This window comes from Pomacea canaliculata, linkage group LG14, assembly GCF_003073045.1.
Source record: "Pomacea canaliculata isolate SZHN2017 linkage group LG14, ASM307304v1, whole genome shotgun sequence".
NCBI lineage: Eukaryota > Metazoa > Mollusca > Gastropoda > Architaenioglossa > Ampullariidae > Pomacea > Pomacea canaliculata.
The window spans coordinates 10,359,390-10,381,404 of record NC_037603.1 but is presented as its reverse complement, the minus strand read 5'-3'; the positions used below and the strand labels follow the sequence as shown (position 1 = coordinate 10,381,404).

Genomic DNA, 22,015 nt, shown 5'->3' with positions numbered 1-22,015 from the left:
TTATTAAGGCTTTCCAGATTACGGCCCAAACAATTTTCACCGACTTATTTCACTCTATAAGCGTCATCAGGTTCAAAAATAAATAAATAGAGAGCGTCTTTGCCTGCAATGGTAGTATGTATTGATCAAGTTCATGTATTGATGGACTGCTCGCACCTGCACAATGGTAGAACAAAGTCCATGATTTTGAGGCTACAATTTAAAATAGCCTGGGACTTTATTTTCTTTCTGCAAACATCCCCTCCAATGTTTTCCAAAATGAAGATTGGAAAGCGAAAGTCGCAACACTTGGACCTTTGTTAAATAACCTCGACCCTTCCAGCGCTTTTCTTCCACCACCACCTACCTCCACCTACCAGTCACACACACACACAACCCCACAAAACACCCACACACATGACATCAGTTACTTGTATTGCCAAAGATTGTTTTTAGCAGAACTCAGTAGTGGTTAAAGATAAAACGGAAGAATGTGGATCTCACCTTATTTTCCCGCCCCCGCCCCTGCAGTTTCCAAATGCTTTTAACACCAGACTGGTTTTTAATTCTTCAGTACTTTATATTCTATAGAATCACATACAAACAAACAAAAAAAAATGTCACAAGCAACACATCTGCTTAGACCAACACAGTCGTTCAAAGGACATTCTTTTCCACAGAGTCTTTAATACAACAAAATATTTTACACATTGCATTTTCTAATCAAATATTTCTCCTTCCATGCAGTATCAAAGAAAGTATAAAAAAGAAATATCACAAGAGCACACATCGATATGTGCAACCCAATCTAGTTTTCTTCACCCAGCTGAACAAAATTTCAATTTCTGTGTGTAAACATGTTTAATCCATTGTGCAAAATAAATACACCAAGTGGAAGAGTATCCATGGATCGAGCTGGACAACATGAAAATCTTCACATACACAAATAATAACAGCAGATCCTTTAGGATGTGCATACCTCTCCCTGAGAGGTAAGCTCATGACGTTCATGAAGGGAAAGACAATAAAACTGTTAACTGCTGCTATCTCTCACATTTCAACTGTGAGGAACTGACACAAATACATTCATCACACCCCAACAACATATATACACACCTCTAAAAAAATCTTCTAACAAATGTAAGGACATGTCTTTAAATCTGTGTATTATATGTTCCCACAGTGTACTGTTTGACATTAACATCTCTGGAATAAAACATGACCTCATGTGTATTGATGATCAACATTAAAGAAAACGAATCAGAGTAAACATTTCCCCTCTTCTTCCTTGTTTTTTTATATGAATTGACAATCTTGTTGTTTAAAGAAATGCCCCCAATAATTTCAGGAACTGCATGTTTGGTTCTTTTTTGCATATTGGCTACAACATAATCAAATGTGCTCATTACAGTCGGGAGTTCAATTCCCTCGCTCCATGTAAGTCTATCCTTATCTTCTCGCAACCAGCACATTCCAACCATCCAGCTTTTATCGTCCTCCCAACCAACAATCGTGAGGGTTTCACCAAACTTGACCAAACCTATAAAAGAATTAAGCAGTAATGTAAGAAAGCTTAAAATATTAAAAGGATCAATTCTTAACACTTCAACAATTTTAAAAAGACTTCGATAACACATGAAGAAATCCAATGACATGATAAAAAATTCACTTAGAATACTGAATATTATTCCAGATGAAAGTATTTTGGCAGAAATATTTTTCACAACTATTTTTATGAAGAGGCTCTCATCCATAAAATTTACAAGTTATAGAAATAAAAAAAATACTTGGATATTCTAAATATAATACACACCATATAAATGAATAACCATGTATATACACACATTAGCAAGTGTGCCTCCATTTCAGGATACATTCCTGGCACATCAAAGGCTGGAAGGTTGATTTGTATATGAGACATGGAGTATTGTGTTTCAAACATGATGATAATGGTGAAGTCATGATGACAGTGCCTTATGATATGATGTCGCAAGAGGTTACATACTACTAAATTTTATGTAGTAATGCTGATCATACAGATGCTGATTTTGTGTTGGTTCAAACATCGTGTGATAAATACCAATTTCAAGTAATTTTTTTGGATGAAATTTATTTGGACATTTTTCCAATATTTTCCAACTGCATATACTAAAAAAACATGGAAGTGAAATGCATACATGTGGAGGTATATTCTCCCTCTTTATATATGTGTCTATATATATGCACATATACAGGGTTAGTCAAAGTAATACTTAAATGCTAGATTATTACATGATTTACAGGATCGTCTCAATCTGTTCACTGTCTTGTTCAACACACATAAACAATAGAAAGACAGTGAAAATTTGCCAGTAAGTGAACACAATTTTTAAAAGTCACAAAAAATATAATGAAAATGATCAAAAAGTAAATTTAGTTTCTCAATCATTCTCAGTTTATCAAACACAAGTTAACTTCAAGACACAGTCACAAAGCTGAAGAATGTCATAACATACCTGCTCCACATAGTGGATTTGGCAGCTCTGGCCCAGCCATCCATGTTTCTGTTGTCGGGTCAAATGTTTCCAATGAACTCACACAGTACTCAGCTAAATATTCCTTGTACCATCGTTCACTCACTGCAGAGTTTTCACCTGCAATTATCAATGAATAGCATTTATGCTATTGCTAAAATGTTCTTTCAGCAACCATTAGACTTTCCCAGTCTCACACTTTTTGAATATTTGATTTTTCCTTCTATTAAAAACACATACTTCATATTTCTTCTCTAGCTCTTAATAAGTTTATTATAATTATCAGTAATGGTTCCCTGTGACAAGTTGTGGTTTACAGAGTAAAAGAGGTCAATATAGCCACATGAGGCAGGGAACTTACATGTATGTCACATCCACAGGTGAGCTAAAAGCTAATTTATTAGTATTAATTTCAACCAATACATCAGAAACATTTTTAGGCAAAAAATGTATATGACATAAACATTAATAAAGAGTGAAAGATTTGTGATAATAGTTTAGCATAATTGTATGTGCATGTCATTACCTAAAGTAGACATGATACTTTGGCATATGCAAGGGGGAGCAATTGAAGGTTAACTCCATGTGAATAAATTAACCTTGCCAAAAGTTACAAATGGATACATTAAAAAACAAACCAAACTGAAGTTTTCTGCTAGATATTGTATGTAATACTGCAATCAAAAACAGCCATGGTCTTGAACAAACACATATTCACCAACAATGCAGATTTTGTCTTTGAATACCACACAGCCAGCAAGCATGCGAGCTGTAGTCACTGAAAGAATTTGATTTCACATCCTCAAGGGATCATACCTGCATAATCAAACCAAAGACTTTATAAAAGTTGTCCATACGATGAACAGCAAAACATAAATTTTTTTAAATTACCTTTAAATGATGTTCTGCAAACTCTATTACTTTATCTTATAAAAAAAGTGTTAACAGAATTTTAAAGACAATGAAATTGTTTCTTCATGAATTGATGCAAAATGACAATGCCAAAAGCATAACAAACTTCTTATTCAATAACTCAGCAAAGTTGTGATATGTATTAATATTGACTGATGCAAAGTCCCTCGTAAGGGGATATGAAATATTAACGTTTAGTTTAAACTCATGATGATGTTGAAGACAATTTAAAAACATAACTGTCCCTCTAAAATGAACAAGAGGCCATAATGAAGAACCATAAAAACACAAGACAAAGCATGCAGGTTATGGGAAGTAGAGGGTGGAATATTTGCCAGCAAACTATATTAAAGATTGGTGGAGGAAACATTTTTGCTGAAAGAAGAATTCAGAAAATGAAGATTGAGAACAATGGGAGAGAACACTGACTAGGACTTCGAAGCAATGAGGCGCACCAAAGAAAACAAGAGCTGTTATGGAAGGTATGTGTACAGCTACATATTGTGGATCCCATCATAGAGAAAACTGTGAGAAAGGAAAAATACAATTTTTTCATTGTTATTAAGAATATGTCCACTATATAGCATATACATTCCCATACAAATATTCACAAGCTGTCATTTCTGTTGCATTCCACAAATGTTACCTTGCACTTAAATGATCGAAACAAGAATGAACAGAACCTGTACTCACCCTTTGTTTAACTTTTCTCAGGTCAATCCCACTAGTCACGATTGCAATGGCTCTAACAACAAAAGATAATAAAAGCTGTATAATCATATATATATATCTAACACCTTGCAATAGAGGTCTTCTTAATTCACAGGGTTCTTCATAGCTTATGTGTCCTACAATCTTTACAGTACTATGACATCCTTTTTGTTTAAAAAAAAATCATCGAAAACTTATAATGGTATATTAACTCATTCAATACAGACGAATCAGTACCACTGAGTTGTAGCTATAAAGATGTTTGCATCTGCGGGTTTGAGCTGTATAGGAAGAGTTTAGAGAAACACATTTTCCATAGACACCAAATAACATCTCTATTATAGTGGTGTACAAAAAAAAGGAGCCATCATTAAGATTATATGCAAATTGACAGACTTACTGATAAAACCATATTTCTTCCCCCTGTGGTAAGCGTCCTAGGCAATTTTGTTGCTGTGTTTCCTGTGTGGTATTGAAAGTGGTGATGAGTGTGGAGAAGCTATCCCACTTCCATGCTCCAATTAATGAGTTTCCTTTAGACACTGAAATCAACTAAACAAAGAGGTCATTCATCAGTTTTGCTTTTTTCAGTATTTTTGGAATAAAGCACTCTCACTCACCAGCACTCAAACTTAAACCTATGCTAGTCAGTAACATTTTAAAAGTTTGATTATGACTCTTGACCAGGCAATAAACTTCTGATGTGCATGATCCAAAATGTTTTCCGAGAATGGGACCTGCTTAAGGAGGGTGCACTACTGTTTGGTAATGAGTGGTAAAGCTCAATGTAAGGTAATATTTACTGAAATCTGCATATCCTTCTCTGATTTTTAAAATACAGCAAAAATCATCACCATACACAGAAAATTGCAGCCTACAAGTCCTTTAATATTACAGCATGATGACTTTTAATGGAGTATGACAATTAAAAAAAACAGCTAACTAGTGGGAAACAATGATCTTCATGATTTTTAGGTATAAATGAAATATTTGACGGGTCAATCAGATGCTTGAACATAGGTGCCGGCTATGATTCCACTAAACAGAGGAAGTCGGCATAGAGCTGTGTGCCACAACTGCTTTTAAAGTTCAAAGTTTCATGTGCCACCTCAGTAACACATTGGCACCATCACTTTTTTAATGTGTTTGTTTTCCTGTCCCTCGTACACTGTCCAGGTTTCACTCTTGTTCTTAGGCGGTAAGATATCTTAGGACTGTGAGCTTGTGCTTTACAAATTTTGTATTATTATTATCTCACAAAAAAGAAAAATAACAAACACAGTTCCACAATTTATCAACATGAAATTTATTTGTCATTTATGAAACTTTATTTCTTCATATGCACTCCACAAAACCATAGCATTCAACACAAAATAACTACATGCAATTCCCATCTTCGCCCATTCACTTTAGAATATGTCATACCAGCGACTACACAGAGTATGAATTCAAATCTCAGCTAATTGTGGTGTGGTCCATCCTAATGAATACTTGTAATAAAGACATCTTGAATGCACCAGAAAAATGTCACTCCTTGATTAAGTGAGAGTATACAGATATAAAAAAAATTCTTAAATTCTAACCAATGTGACGCACTTGCACAACCACAGATGTAAAGTCCTTGTTTGATTTCTTCCCTTATTTAAAGCCTGCCTTGCAGTCATCAAGATGCTGGATGCTAACACAGCCCTTTTGTGGCAGCCTGCTGACTGCATGAACAACACATAAAAAAATAATTTATTTACTGCATTTTACTGCTTGGAAGCGATTTCAATACATCCGAACAAAAATGATAGCATGAGATACAAATACTATAACACTATTGATTGAAAAAGTGAAACGTGATAATCATCTTCACTAATTAGTTCCCAAAATGTAAATGAAAGAATAAACTTTATTAATGAGACAGCTGGCTCAAACAGGTTGCTTTGCAAACAAATTCAGCCAATGTTGTACATAGTTATCAAAACAAAATATTTGAAAGTGATTATATACATATAGACTATTTTTAAAAGTATCATAACTATTTGTACAATACTATATAACCTCTTACCAAAATAAATTCCTGTATGCCTGCAAGACTTTGAAAAAAATAAACATTCCTGATCAAATTTAATGTTGGTGTTTTGCCACTGTTGGTTGCTTAATAGCCTAAAGCTTGACAATCTAAAGAACATCAGTGGAGTAAATTTTCTTCAAGATTAACCTCCATATAGGCCATTGCAAAAAAATTAAGCTTCGAATCCTCAACTGACAGAGTAGTGTTTAAAGACTGACAATAAGCATGTGTAGCTCTACACAAATAACTACACTATATTTCTATGTGGAAGGAATGCATTTTTCTATTTAATTAGTAGTTACTAGTTTAGCTGAATTCATTAATGATAAATCTTCTGTGGCCAGATCATGTACCATAAAACACTGATCTCAAACACTATTTCATAACTTTTTTAATAATGCTATTATGATGTGTAAATAAAAATTAATTATACTAACATCAGTGAGGAAGATGTGATGGCTGGGGCAGTGGCTTGGGATCATAACCGATTCGTTGGTGCACATCAGTTCGGCTTTTACCAGTGGCTTCAGGAGTTGCCATGGGACTGCCCATTTCTGTTAAAGGCTTTTGTTTCTTCTGCTCAAGTTCTCTGGCTGTTTTGACTGCATTATATTCATTTAGATCATCAATTTTTAGTTCAATTCTTGTTGGGGGTCTCCGAAGCATGATGAACAGCCTCAATACCCAGTATTTCTCTTTTTCCAAAAGGTTCGATTTATTGATCAGCTCTTTAATTAATGTATGTTGCCCGTTCAAAGTCAGTGTTTCCACCCTGCATTCAAAACAAATGGAGATTCTTTTAGTTTCATACAAAGAAACAGACTGTAGGTATATCAAGATTTATGGGGTCGTGTTGCTGTTTTTGCTGAAAAATCTGTTGTCTGGTGGTATTCAACTGCATAATTATGCTTCCTCCTTTTGTATGGTTATAAAAAGCTTGCTCTGCTGCCAATGCTTTACTTCTGATTTAATGACATTATTCTATAACGTTGCAAAGAGAAATGACAGAAAGCAAAGATGTACCGATCAATATCTAAAAATTAAATTTCCTCCAGCTGTCTCGAATACAAAACGAAATTGATTTAGTCTTGATTTTAAATACACAGAAAAATTTACTCATTTAATGCTAAATGTCAAAAAATTATACAAAATTATTTAAGTAAAACTTTCCAAGTACAAAAAAATACGGATCGTTCATCATACGATCATCTACATCTCTTGCTTTCTTGCCATATCGTATTTAGGGCAGCGGGCAGACGAATCCCTTTAGTCTACTGTACATTTCTCATATTATATATTACATAATACTTGCTACAGCTAATCACATCATTACACTAATTCCTTAGTCTTCGCTCCATACTGTATATCAATATATCAAGTTGCCTTTTGGTACCTAAGTTCTGTTTCAAGATTGACTTGCCCGCGGTGGTCGTCGTCTGCGCATGAGCAGAACCCTCTGCCTACGTTTCCGGTCTGACGACGAGCATCTCATTTTGTCGTCTGTCGCCTGGAGTGGTCGAGTTAGGTGAGGTTGTGTTCATTGCCAAGCATATTGTTGGGATTTTGACCAGAAACATGAAGAAGGGACGAGTAGATTCAACTTTATCCACCGCACCTGTGGTGACGTGCATGAAGACCCTGATGATGGTCTTCAACTTCATATTTTGGGTAAGCGACTGCTGTTGCAGACGACGCAAAATGTTGATTGTTGTCCCACTCCCAGAGATCGACTGCCAGCACTGGCAGAGGCACGACCAGTGCCAGATGAATAGAAATGTCGACCTCCACTTAGGCAGATGTTTTGATGAAATTAGGTTTGCTGCATGTCAAGCTTCAATTTCATTGACAGTCTTGATTTACAAATGTAAAATCCGATGTATGGGTATCTGTTCTGATTCCCTCCTCTTCCAGTCTTCCACCTCTTGTCATCCGTGCATAGCAAATGACCCATTGCTGCCATAACCGCGGCTACAGCAGAAGCAAGGAAATGCCATCTGCGTGGGCAGTCTGTTTCATTCCCCGACACATTAGATGATTTAATTATCACCCCCTGTAACATTTTTTAAATGAAAAATCGCACAGAGCTACATTTTTTCCCAATGATGACGTATAATGTGGCATAGATTCTAGCGATGGCACCATCAGTGACAATACATGTTCTCTCTCTCTCCCACTCGCATTCTCTCACTCTCACCAGGAGCATGTACAGTACCGCCAAATCCTGCTATTATTCTTATGGCGAAATGCCTCGATCGATCGATCATATACGTATAATTAAAGCCTATGTACACGTGCGCGCATAAAATGATCATCGATCATTTAATTGTGAATGAAAGAGGGCTAATCGGACATGGAAATTTAAGAGAAATAATTAAAATGCAAAATAAAAACCTCTGTGGATATGACAATATTTATGTGACATTTATGCAGACACTTATCATGTCTTCGGCATTTTACTGTTTTGTTAGAATTGTTTAAAACCATTAAGCATCTCATTTTTAAGTAGTGAAATATTCAGTTTAAATTTGCTCCCTAGTAGCACAGGAAGAGGTGCCATGAGTATCCAGAGAGCATATACCCATCTCCCATGGTGAAAATGAAAATTGTCTTTTGCTGGAGCTATAGATCTGTTTTACCTGAAAATGCAGCATGGTGCCCTAGTTTTAGCTTAATTATGTCCCCCACATGCATTCCAATTTTCTACCATTGTTCCCAGATATCATAAATAGGTTCCACCGGACTTACATATATTTTTAGTATTTTTTTGGTGTATCATGAACGATGCAAATCAGGATAACAGCCCTAAAAAAATACCAACAAATCTAAGAAACATACCAAATAAATGGATTAATAATGAAAGTGACAAAATGTTGCACAATGATTAACAAGGACATATAAAGCAGCAAAAAAGTCAATATTAATTGCTACTTGATTTGTCATTTACTGAAGTTTATTAAAGTAGAAAATGTTTTATCATCAAAATGTCAGCACAAATAAGCATAAAAAAGCAAGGTAATTAAAAATATACAAATAAATTTGATACCACTGTCACCGCAGCACTTTTCATTGACACTCATTTTTATGCAATTGACTATATTTCATTAATTTTGTGCCAGTCATTTTTTTTTTTTCAGCATCATGTCATATTTAAATACATTTCCATGTGACAGATATTGGATAAAGCATATTTTTATGAATTAGTCTTTCAAGGTGCTTTTTAAGATAAATTCAACCCATATTAAATTACATATATACATTATGATTTAGATTAAAATACTATAATGATGAATAGTTGCTCAAAATATGTGTGTGAAGTAATTACTGTAAATTAGTGCGTTTTTGTTTTTTACATTGAGGATTTTCAGCAAAATTTCATAATACATTCTAAATTATATTCTGTGTGCTGAAGTTACATCAGATCAAGTAGATCAAGAAACCACTAGACATTTAGACTTCATTTACTGCAAATTTTTAATTTAAGAAAAAAAACTAACTACTCTATACCATATTTTAACATATATTCACAGAAAATAAAAACAGTACATTCTTTCTGGGAAATATGCCAGAATGCAGGTAAGGCATCAGTTTAATTAAACTTTGTTTTAATGTACATAGCCAGATTCTTTAAATACATTTTTTTGAGTTTTCTATTTTATGATACTGGTGATTAGCAAAGTAGACGGAATTAGAATTATTATAAAAATAAGATTCTTTCTCACAAACGTTTACAAGCAAGAGCACCTAGTGGCATGTATTATACCATTTATGTGGAAGTATAAAATAGCATGCCTGTTGTGTTATTATGAAGTAAGGAGGTGTGGTTGGCTGAGGAAAAGAGAAATAAAAATGCAAAAGTTAAGTCCTCATGGATATGACAGAATTAATGTGACAGTCATGCAAGTTGCCACAGATACTGAGTTAGCAGTACTTGTGTGCAAAATCAGTAAATCTATCAAGAGTGTTCAGTACCAGAGTGAGTGTTTATAATACAAAGGAGGCAATGCAAGATATCATCTTCTTACAATCTAGATAGTATGATCAATATTTTGTTTCCTCTTGCTATTTGTAATTTATGAAAGATATTTTTTACTTGTCAGTTCAAATGCAATATGAATGATGATTGTATGCAAAACTGTGTTTTCTGTTTTCTTCACACACACACAATGTACACATGTACACACTCCCTCATTCTCCATCTCTCTTCTCTCACTATTCAGGGCTGTCTCTCTTATTCCTCTCTCATGCTCCTCCATTGCATTAAGCCAGACCATTTTGCAAAACAAATTTAAGTCTGACAGTGACAAAATAATGCCAAAGGTCAGATTCTGACCCTGTCTGCTGAAGCAGTGTGGACTTTTAAAGGGCTGGCATTATCTGGTGTTTCCAGGACATCCTTTCTGGTAGTCTCTATTTCCCTTATATCCTGAGGTCAACATTCATAAGAGCTTTAAGAGTAATACGGTCAGCATCGATTATTTTGATAGCCAAAACCATGTAATGACTATAATATAAACAAAAGACAGTTTATTTGTATGAATGGTTCTATTTGTGCTTGAAATTTTTCGTTGGAACTAGAACGTTGTGGTTATCTTTATAAATCAAAACATGGAATACATATTGTAAAGATATATAAAGTCATTCACTAAAAAAAACAACAACAAAATATGATTATTGTGTGTTCATATAGTGTGGCTACTCATGTTAAATAACGCAATCAGTACATATCCCGTTTGTATCCTTGCCATTGCTTGAAATCTTCGGTAAGTGAATAAAGTTTTACTTTAAAAAGTAGTTGAGAGTACGATGTTTTTTTTTTAAAGGAAGCTCAACTGTCAATCTTTGGTGGAGTTGCTTAACTTTTGCAGACAGAAATATGGTTCCGTAATCACAACTCTTGTTAGAGCATCATGGTCACAAACTAGTTTCAGAGAGATGTACAGTTTTAGCTTATCAGACATTATCAGTTTGACTATGACACATACTTGTCTGCATAGTTGTTTCTTCTACTTGTCTTAAGCACTGAGAGCATGCTGCTTCATGAGCTTAATTGTGCACTGTGTAAATCATATCTTTATTATTTATTTTTTATGTGGTTAGACTTTACATGTGAGATATCATAGGGTAATCCTAGATTTCTTTCATAAACATAAACTATCAGTGACTGCTCAGTACTAGCTTTAGCCATGTTTCAGGAAAGTGCTAACCAATTCCAGTGCCTGTTGAAGGCAGGGTCTGCACAAACAACCCTGATATTGATTTTTGGCCACATGACTCAGCTCTGGAGACCGGTCAGGCTAACCCAATTCCTGCATGATATTTTCTTAGCAAAAGCGGTGCATTAAATTGATTATCAGTTGTGTTAATTACATTACTGTGTTATCGTCATGTAGCTTTCTGAAAAGAACTTTTATAGAATCCTATCCTATGATTGGGAAAAAAACTGATATGAATCCTATCCTATGATTGAGAAATAACTGATTATGTATCCTATGACTGACTTTAAAAAAACAAGATAAGAATCCTCTCTTATGGCTTACTGGAAAAACTGATAAGAATCCTATCCTATGAGTGACATGGATTTGATTTGAGATGATCGTGGGATAGTGCGAAAAGAGGTAGACCACCCAAAAAGATGGTCCTTAAGGTGCACAACTATGTATGCTTACCCAAGAGAGATCTGCAAGCACTTATAGTGTACTATACTTGGAAAAACATTCAAAAGCACTGAAATTAAGCCTTCACACTTGGTAAACAAGTAAGATAGAAAAAAATTTTGAGGCACCCTCAATGCATATAAATGAAATTAATCTTTCTCATCAACTAATGAAGATCAATAAAATTATGCAATGGTTCATCTCTGTTAAAGCTTCCTAAAGAATAAATCATGCCATTAATTGTTAATCTCCATTAAAGCTACCTAAGTAATAAAAGAAGGCAACTTTTTGCCTCCTTAGTGACAAAAATAGAGCTTTTTACTTCAGTAATAAAACAAAAGTGAAAGCTAAGTAATAAAATAAAAGTAATACCTAAGTAATAAAATAAGAGCTTTTTGTATCTTAGACAAAATCAAAGCTTGTCCTCCATGTAGTGAGGTTACAACTCTTTACCCCTGTAATAAATTCAGGCTAAATGCAAGCATTCATAATCTTCTAGCTCTTTCCCCCCCCCCTCCAAGAGGAGATAATAACAAATGGGAAGTATGAGCAAAGCAAAACTCTCTAACAAATCAGTAAAAATTGCAATTTCATTCAACATGTAAACAGCATTTATGAAAATGCCTCTTCTTGCCTTGTTGGAAAGGATCAAGGAAAGATTGATCCAACCAAAGGTTGTATAGCCATGTCATGGGTGGCAAATGAGTCATAACAGCATTTCTTTGGTATTTCAGGTGACTGGCATTGTTATTCTAGCCATTGGCATCTGGACCAAGCTTGATCTGTACAAGTACCTGGAACTGTCCTCCATTTATCAGCCTGAAGCACCTTATGTTCTTATCGGTGTTGGAGCAGTTATTGTCCTTGTTGGGTCACTGGGATGTTGCTGTACAATCAAAGGACACTCCTTCCTCTTGTACATGGTGAGTTCTTTTTTCAAGTGCTGATTTAATATTTTGGGGGAGTATATTTATAGTATTTGTCATTTGTTTCTGCATAACTGAAGGGATATGGTGAATGGAATCCTCAAGGATTAAAAGACATTGAAATATCCAGTTAGATACTTTATCAACAGCTGTTAAATTTATTAGAATTAGTGCTTGTGGATAAACAATCTTTGCCAGTATTGGGCTGGCACTTGGGAGCTATTCTTCTCTGTTGACAATAGCCGTAAGGTTACAGAGTCCCCTTACTACACAAACATGTTGCCACTTCTGTCTTTCAGTACTGTGGTGTTCTGTTCCTTGTCTTCATTATGGAGCTAAGTGCTGGCATCACACTTTTGGTCTACAAGGGGAAGGTATGATGTTTTGCATTATCTTTGAATAAATGTTCAGTGCTATTCTTGCTCTCAAGCGGATGTTTGAGGGTTCCCAGTCACTTAATCCCCAGACACTTCATCCCCGACACTTCATCCCCGACACTTCATCCCCTAGACTTTTAATCCCCAGACACTTCATCCCCAGACACTTAATCCCTAAACTAAATCCTTAACTATAAAAATTATGAAGTCAGCGAAAAATTTAATTGAAATTCAAATTCAAATCATGCTATTAACTTCAACGTCATTTGAACATCTACAACATTAGTTAAAGTTCATATAAGCTAGTAAATTTAATGTTCTTCAACAATATGATATGAAAATTGTTGTTGAGTGTCGGGGATGAAGTGTCGGGGATGAAGTGTCTGGGGATGAAGTGTCTGGGGATTAAAAGTCTAGGGGATGAAGTGTCGGGGATGAAGTGTCTGGGGATTAAGTGACTGGACACCATGTTTGAGGACTTGCAGCTTGAAAACTCCTTAAAATTCTTTATCTTTTGGTTGATTAGAGAGTTATAAAAACCATTAAAAAAAACCGAGTTTGGTTCAGTACTTTTGGAAAGTTTTTTTTTCTGTACATTTAGCTGGAGGAAGGTTTCAGAGAAGGACTGAAGAATGGCCTAGAACGATATGGCACAAAGGGTGATGAAGAGATAACTGGTGCATTTGATGAGCTGCAAGCAAAGGTGAGAAAAAATGTTTGCACATCCATTGTTGTATTCTTAACAATTATGCCAAGTGTAAAAGGGTATGGAAATCAGGGTTTATTTTTGATTATGCAGTGCCTATTCTACTGCCCCATACTTAGAAACATTCTTTTATGAAAGCTATACCACTTGATGCTGCTAGAAATAATACTGCAGTGTGTGTGTGTGCTCTTATTCATGTTGCGTAAACTTTGCTACTATAAAAACTGGAACTAAATTTTCATGATTTACAAGTGTTGGTCAGTAAATACATACAGCATACTTTAAGGACCTCCCCTTGCACTTCTTATCTGTTGACGTTTATTGGGTTGTTTACATGGACACACATTTCACAGGGAATAGATGACACCACAGTCCATAATTAGTGTAAACAGAATTTTGACTAACCCTGTATATATATATATTGTGAAGCTTGTACTACATGCAGCTTGCAAAACTTAATACTTAGTTTCTATAGTGAAATTAAGTTTACAAAGAATGACACTAATTCACAAGTAGCCTTAGTCACTAGGATAGAATAGTTTTGAGCATACCCAACAGTGGCCACAAGATACAAGACAGTAGTTTCTGGATTTAGAAAAGATCTACTATCACAAGGTCAACAAAATATTGTTGATGCAAATATGTAATTTATAGAATTAAAAAAAATTAAGCTGCCATGCAGTTTCCTTATTTATTTCTTCAACATCAGCTGTCATTGTCACTGACACAAGCTGGAGTTGTAGGTATGAAGCAAGGGTAAGTCATTGCTGGGGAGGGCAACATGGGGAACTCAAGGACAGGCCTCTTGTTTGAAGAGGTGTCCAGACCCTGCATATATTATTTTATCGATGGAGTCATAGTTATTTTCATTTATGAAGCTTTCTTAAAATCTGAAATCCATATTCTCATTGTTTTTGTTACCAGCTTAGCTGCTGTGGTATCAACAGTTATGCTGACTGGTTCAACACTCCTTGGGGCAGGGAGCAGAAAGAACCCAACACTGTACCAATCTCTTGTTGCCATGGCAACATAAAGACATGCCAGAACACCAACCTACCTCCTGCTGCCAACAATACCCATCTGCCTGTTTTTGTCCATGTACTTATTCCTCATTCTTTAGTTTAATTTTAATTAGTTTTAATGAATTTTAATCTTTAGTTTTCTTTTGTCTCATTTTAACAGCTTTTCCCTGAAATATTCTATTGTGCATAAACAACAACAACAACAACAAAAACAAATAAACCTATAATTATACATTTCCTGACAGGTTTGTGTATTGGTAGACTCTCAGAAACTTAAAAATATGCTCAAGTTCATAAATATTTTTGTGTATCCTGCTGATAACATAAATATATAAAAGGTTTTAGAAATCACTGTTGCTCTCTTCTTCAGAGGTATTTTAAGCATGGTGTTATGAACCATTAGATGGTAATTGCAGATGTGATAATTATGAGTATTGTCAAAGTTGAAAGTGCTTAATGATTTGCAAAATGTTTGCTAGGGCTGTCACAAACTGGTGGTAGATTTCATCAATGGCAACATGGGACCAATTGGTGGTGTGGCTCTGGGAATTTCATTCTTCCAGGTTGGTTGTGTGTGTGTGTGGATGTGAGTTAAGCAAGATGAATGTTTTTAGGTTATGTATATGCACATATATATCTATACCACTATGTATAGATTGAAATATGTAAAACAGAAGTATGAGCAAGGCTTACCATCAAAATTCAGAGTGCATGCAATGTCAGCAGCATACAGAAGTTTTAATGTACTTGAGAATGTGTTTGACTTGATTCTACATAGATGAAAAGAACATTGTTAGAAATTCATTAAAAATTAACTCTCTTTAAGAAATTTACAAGTATTGTATCCTGTTTTATCTTGTATTGTGTAAATGGTTTATTTCTGTTCTCATCTTTCAGGTTCTGGGCGCTTTGTTGGCATGCTGCTTGGCAAAATCTATCAGCAAGGCCAAATATGAACAGATGCAGTAAATTTAACACCGAGAAGCATTTTCCTAACATATTTAACCATAGCAAGAACAGCTGCAGACATTTAACAACTACAACAAAAACAAATGAAGCAACCTCTTCATATCACAACACCTGAAGCTAATGCCAAGGCTGCTACATGAGCATGTGTCTGGAGCTATTGTTACAATACTGGAGGCAAACTCCAGTATACAACCTTTTGTTCCTTTATGGAATGTCTTCAGCAACAAGAACCCCAGAACTGTTGCCATCCACAAATTGTATCAGCTGTTCATGAGGTGCATGGAACACACTCTAAAACCAGAAGCATCAGGGTAAAACTTACAGATTAAAACTCCAACCCATCTAGAAATATAAATATCTATAAAACCAAAACAATATGTTTATCTCCAAAAATATATAACAACCCCTATGGTGCTCATTTCTGTCAGCAGTTATCCTCCTCACACTAACTCGTACTCACTGTCATATTCTGTTATTTCCATTCCACCCTCCCCTCTTCCCCCACACCCCTTTGTTTGAGAGGGAGGCGGAATGTCTTCATTCTGCAGTCACACTTCATTTGAAACCTGCATACAGGGTTTGCTGGGAATGTATGTTGAGAGTATGGTATAGCACTAAACTTGTGCTGGCTATAATCAGAATATAAAGTATACTTTTGGTTCCTGAGAAAGTACAGGGTTTACTGGATGTGAAATGATTTCACTAAGTTTTTGGTCACTAATAGAAGGAGAATGCAACACACTGACCACAATCTAAAGGCTTTCCCTTTTGTTTGTTTTTAATCTTAAAAAAAAAATGCTTCCCCAAACACTATATTTAAAGATATCAATGAAACCATGTTCAGTGCTTTGGATTCCATTTCACTGCATAACAAAAGATGGGGATTTTGTGTCAGCTTTAGGTAATACCTGGAGTTTATGTGTTAGACCAAATGTATTCTGTGTTTTGAGCCATCTTGCACATTTTCCTTGTATGATTATTTACTTCACCGAATTCGTCTATTTTTAATGGCTTTTTTCGGTACCTTTAATATTGATTGGAAAGACATACTCCATTCTTCAAAACTGCACTGGTCACATCATCTGATTTAGAACTCAGCTGAAGGAAATTATTCCTGTTTGCTCAAAACAGATGTAGTATTATGTTTTATTAGCAGGATTCATTATTATACATTTTAAGTATTAGCAGCTGTTTCTGAAGAAAATAACTTACCCCAGCTGCATTTTGCCACCTTTGCTAATAATGCTTGCTGTCTTATTATACTTTGGGCTCAAGCAAGTTTGTCTTTATAATGAAATTTCATGTGTCCTTTGCTTTTATGTAATGTGGTTCTTAAAACTTAAAAGTTTGCACATTAATATTCATAACAGATCACTAAAACATGGTCATTGGGTAATGCTGATTTTGTTGGTAATTGGAAGCTATATGCTTTCATAAAGTTTTCAGAATTCCAATGAAAGTAGCAACACAAAAACAAAAAAATGTAAACCATTTTGTGCATCAGCTGGTAAGGAGGGCAGAAGTAAGTCAAGGATTATTAAGAAGTCATAATTTTTTTTTTAAAGATCATATTTGCTGCTTGTGTTCCTATATTTTATGTGCAATATTGTGTTTTGTGCTGACCATTTTTTAATGTATATTTCTTTAGTCTACTTCATGTTAACAATTTATCGTGGGTTTTGCCCATTTTGTCTTTTGAGCAAACTGTGATGATAACAGATTTGTAACTCATCTGATCTATATTTTTCCTTTTCTCCTAGATGTAGGCAACAAAGAGCAGCCTTCTACCTCTTTGAAGTTTTATGTTTACAATATTGAATTATTATCTATAACCCAGTATAGCACTGATTTTGAGCAGCTAGTCCATATACTTTGCTTTTACATAATCCTGTAGTAATCATAATCAAAATATTTTCATTTGCATGTATTTTAAAATGATTTTATATATTTTTATATATCTGAAGTTAAAATTTGCCAATTTCAAAAGTAAGAAAAAATCCTTTGACCTTGATACTCTTATCTTAACATCTCCTGACTCTTTCAGTAAACTTTCAAAGTTAATAGGTACTGAACTTCTTTGAACTGAATAGCTAGTACTGTCCACCAAAATGAGAATCAGGTTATAGTTTTTATAATGGGTGTAAAGAATAATGAGCTTTTTTGCATCTCACATTTCAAGGGGTAAACCTTAGTATTCTCTCTGCCTCAGTAAAAGTTAAAAAAGCTACATTTATGGTAAAAATGAAAAGTCTTATAATTGATATTTTTCTTTAAGATGGTATTTACGAAGACATTTTTCATAGATATAGATAAACACATGGTATTTCAGATTTTTTGAATATGGTAGTAAGGGAAAGAGACTTGCCCTGCTTAGTCTACCAAAAAACCAAATTATGCCACACTAGAATCGCTACACTGCTAACCTCCACAGTCATATTAAGGGTGTGTCTTACACTTGCAAACATTAAAAAAATATGTGGACACAAACATCAATAATAATAACAGTTGGCTTCTATAGCATTGTTTCATCACCTTTGAAGAAGTTCAAGGCGCTTCATTAGTGACAGATGGGGTGACATGAAAATAAGTTGATGTCAGAACAATACACAACATTAATGTACAAACAAAAAGGGGCAACTTCTGAAGAAGTCAACTGAAACATGAGAAAAAGGTTATATTAATAATAAAATTTGTTTGTGAAGTCAGCAGATCATTATCACAAATTTATACATAGAAAAATGTAAAACTCATCTGTGAATACAATATTTAGGTGTTCTAACATTTCCATTCATAAGATTATTGTTGGCACAATGCTTTGTGATATTTGTGATCCCACCGTTGTTTGTGTTATATACTTGTATCAGTATTGCATGGATCTTTCAGTGTTCCTTATTGAATCATATTTCACATCTCATAACTTTCAAATATTGGTCTAAACTCAAGTACACATTAAGTGCTCTATATTTAGAAAGTGGAAAAGTTATATTACTCTTTCTGTGGTGATTACAATACTAATTCACTGATCAACAAGCATGATTAATAAGTCAATCTTCATTAGCTGAAATATTTCAGTCATATTTGTTACAAAGTTGTAGTTGAACTTTCTGTCATGTATTATAAAATACAAGGTTGTTATTATTCTCAGTATCACATATAGCTGGTCTTTGCTTCAGCGAAATGTGGCATACAAAGGGAAGAAAATCGTCATCTAAATGCCTTAATGGTAAGGCTTACGTGAAAATGTTTGTTTACTCTCCATAAACTTTGTGGATAGTTAAAAGGATATTTTCATTTCATACAAAGCTAATTAATAATAATAAATGTGTGATTTATATAGTCCATAATCATGCTTATGAAGGAGCATGCTCTTAGCACTTAGACCAGTAGGAGACAGAATACAAAGGATAGAAGGGGAACAAATATGCAGACAAGTAATAAAAGACAAACATAGAAGACAAAGCAGAATCAGGGAACAAACAGTGATGATGGAAAATGTCATAAGTTGATTTATTTCAAATTTATTATTAAAATATCAATTTCAAATTTAATTAATGTTAAAAAAAGTTTTAATTAAAATGAAAAGAAAATAGGCTTTACTTTTGAGATAAAGGGACATTAAGAAAGTTTTCTTCAGTCTTGATGCAACAGTAAACTACATGGAGTATGGAAAAGATTCTAAAATTTTCTTCTCTATTCATTTCATTAAATATGTGTTTGTATGCTATATTTCAATTGAGCTCAGACCAGGAATATACTTGTGCAATCTCATTAATATTTTACTCCCATTTTATGCTTGTTAAGAATCGTAGTTTTTAAACTATTGCTTGCTTTTAAAATGTGTTAAATAAATAGTGTTACATCTGAAAATCGTCTTTTATTGTAACTCAGAAAAAATGTGTAGGGGAAGGGGTGATGTGTATGGTGTATGTGTGTGTGCGTGCTCTGTATTTGCAAAGCAAGCAGCAGAGAACTTGTTTTAATATTTAGTGCTTGATTGGGTACACAGTTCAAAATATGAAGGATTACTTGGATGACTTGAATGAAATTCTCTTTATTCCCGAATTGTTTGCAAGTGAGTAGAAGTACGCAGATGGAAAGGCGACAAATTAGCTGTGACTGGACATCCTACAAGGGTGCAACAAAAGGATGGAATAACTCATTAACTTCAAATTTTCCCTTATTTCACTCGGGTGAAAACTAATAAAGGTTGTAAAATAACTCTCCCATATAAGCTTGGTTTCTTGTGCTGAGGGTGAACACCCAGCCTCTCTCTGGGTGGGTGACTCAGCTGGCCCACCCCTTTCCCTTATACTATTCTTTTTTCTCTCTCTCACCAGACCTTTAACCTATATCCTTTTCAAACAAACCCTGTCACCCTACACTTTTACCTTATCTTATATCTACACTCGTTTTTCTCCTGGCTTTTTTTTTTTTTTTTTGCATCATCCCTTTCTTTTGATGTATCTGTTTTCTCTCTGGCCTCCTTAGGTCCCCTGCGTTTGGTATGCAGTGCGACCCGTGTCGGGGGAGGATGAGATCATGGAGGTTGAGCTCCCTGATAGGTTGCTGGTCATGCATTGCCCTAGTTTTGCTAGAAGACCGGCTGGGGTCAATCTGGTTTTCCTCTCTTAAGGCCATACTCCTGAACCATGGTGTGATCCTGCTGGAAATGCCTTAAGTGGTATCGCTTGGTCAATTCACCTTGTTGGACTTCATGGTGAGCAAGGAGTAGAAGGAATGAACTAGCCTTTAATTAAATATGGCTACAAAAGTAGATGGAGCTGGGGAGACGCTTATGTGAGGATGAGTTGTCTTCAGACAGTAAGGAAGACAGTCAAGGGGGACAGGTCCTGTTCTCTTGTTGCAATGAATAGGATCCAGAGCTGGCCCAGCTCATCCTTTTTCCCTTTCATAATAGCCAAAGGTTTTAAAAATAATTCTGCAGGTTTTTCCTCCATAAAGCACTTACGCTCTGGACAATTCCTCCTCCAGTGGGCAACCCACAAGGCCTCAAAGACCCTCTGCCGATGGGACAGAAAACAGTTTTTAGAAAGACCTATCAAAGTGACAGCACACTGATCTTTCAATTCGTTGCCCTGACTTTGCCGGGATATTGAAGGCAACACCAAGTCAGAACTGGCATCTTATGTGGGTGACAGCTGTACAGAGGCTCCACCCCAAGAGAGAGAGAAGAAATCTGTACCAACACTCTTTTTCTGACCTTTAGCTTGCCCTGAATACCTGACTTCATTGAAGTTGGGTATTTGCAGGTAAAAGTATCTCTTCATTTCTTCTCCATTGCACTGCTTCAATCTGTTCATTCCTTCTCCATTGCACTGCTTCAACCGTCAGCATTATGGTCAAGGGGTTAGCTTTTGCAAGTCACTGCGGTGGGACTGGCTGCAGCTGATGTACCTCACGCCCTCACTGTGACGGTTCTCATGTTGCATCTTCCAAAGACTGAAATGGAAGGAAGAGACAGCTGTTCAATACATACACTCGTAATCTAGTGTTTCTTATTCCGATGCTCGCTGTTGCATCAAGGGTGGCTCCTCAGGAGCAACTCCTACACCAGGATTTTCATCCTGTTCGACAGTCGTTGCAAAATGACCATCATCTTCTATCACTATCCAAACAGACATGACATGGGCCTCCTCTATCCCTGTCCTAGTTTCTCGTGATATGGCTCCTTCTACTGGTGGTACCCGATCATCACAATCTACACCACTCAGAAACATTACAAACCCACAAGTGTGTAGCACAAAATCCCCAGAAGGAAGAAATAATACACCCCAGGGAACTCCATAACAAAATTGAGGAGTGGTGCTGAGTGGTCAGTTGAGAGGCTAAACAGCACATGTACACTTACAGATGCTGAACGAAGTGACTATACAACACTGTTAAAATGGCATTGAGAGAAGCCAGAAGAACTGATTTCCAGACCCCCGTTATGTAAGAACAGTAAGATCGGCATGCACCTTTCTTACTGATTGTCGCGTGCTTGCCCATGGACGTGTACAGGGGGATCTACGTTCACGTGCTTTCCAGTCCATAAAATGAAAAAATAACCAGCATTTTTTTTACCTACAATCCTGAGTCCACACACAAACACACAAAATCGAAAACAAAAACGGTAACTACCGGGAAAATACTCCATTTATTCTGTAGCAGCCAGTCGTTTCGCGGA

General features: G+C 35.5%; 1 protein-coding gene and 2 long non-coding RNA genes across 4 annotated transcripts; 1 reads left to right on the top strand and 2 right to left on the bottom strand.

Annotated features, from left to right (window-relative positions):
• Positions 1–592: 592 nt before the first annotated feature.
• Positions 593–5,823, bottom strand: LOC112555079. 2 transcript variants are annotated; one of them, XR_003097402.1, is made up of 6 exons: positions 4,516–5,823; positions 4,098–4,149; positions 3,211–3,308; positions 2,475–2,612; positions 1,793–1,872; positions 1,410–1,519 (listed from the first exon to the last, which is right to left on the bottom strand). It is a non-coding gene; the product is annotated as an uncharacterized LOC112555079 (long non-coding RNA). The 2 variants fall into 2 exon arrangements; XR_003097401.1 differs by lacking the exon at positions 1,793–1,872 and having other exon boundaries at positions 593–1,519.
• Positions 5,824–7,636: 1,813 nt separating this feature from the next.
• On the top strand, positions 7,637–19,695 carry LOC112555077 (tetraspanin-7-like). The gene is made up of 7 exons (XM_025223265.1): positions 7,637–7,842; positions 12,563–12,751; positions 13,054–13,128; positions 13,733–13,834; positions 14,762–14,935; positions 15,339–15,422; positions 15,757–19,695. Exons 1-7 carry the CDS (start codon positions 7,750–7,752, stop codon positions 15,826–15,828), a joined length of 789 nt encoding a protein of 262 aa, XP_025079050.1. The 5' UTR covers positions 7,637–7,749; the 3' UTR covers positions 15,829–19,695.
• Positions 19,696–20,152: 457 nt separating this feature from the next.
• LOC112555080 lies at positions 20,153–21,920 on the bottom strand. Its single transcript, XR_003097403.1, has 2 exons — positions 21,698–21,920; positions 20,153–21,288 (listed from the first exon to the last, which is right to left on the bottom strand). It is a non-coding gene; the product is annotated as an uncharacterized LOC112555080 (long non-coding RNA).
• Between the last annotated feature and the right edge of the window lie 95 nt (positions 21,921–22,015).

Coding starts and splice junctions, on each gene's coding strand:
- LOC112555077 (XM_025223265.1), top strand. CDS start 7,750: ATGAAGAAGGGACGAGTAGATTCAACTTTATCCACCGCACCTGTGGTG. Junction 12,752..13,053: donor ACTCCTTCCTCTTGTACATG/GTGAGTTCTTTT, acceptor TCTGTCTTTCAG/TACTGTGGTGTTCTGTTCCT. Junction 14,936..15,338: donor ATCTGCCTGTTTTTGTCCAT/GTACTTATTCCT, acceptor AATGTTTGCTAG/GGCTGTCACAAACTGGTGGT.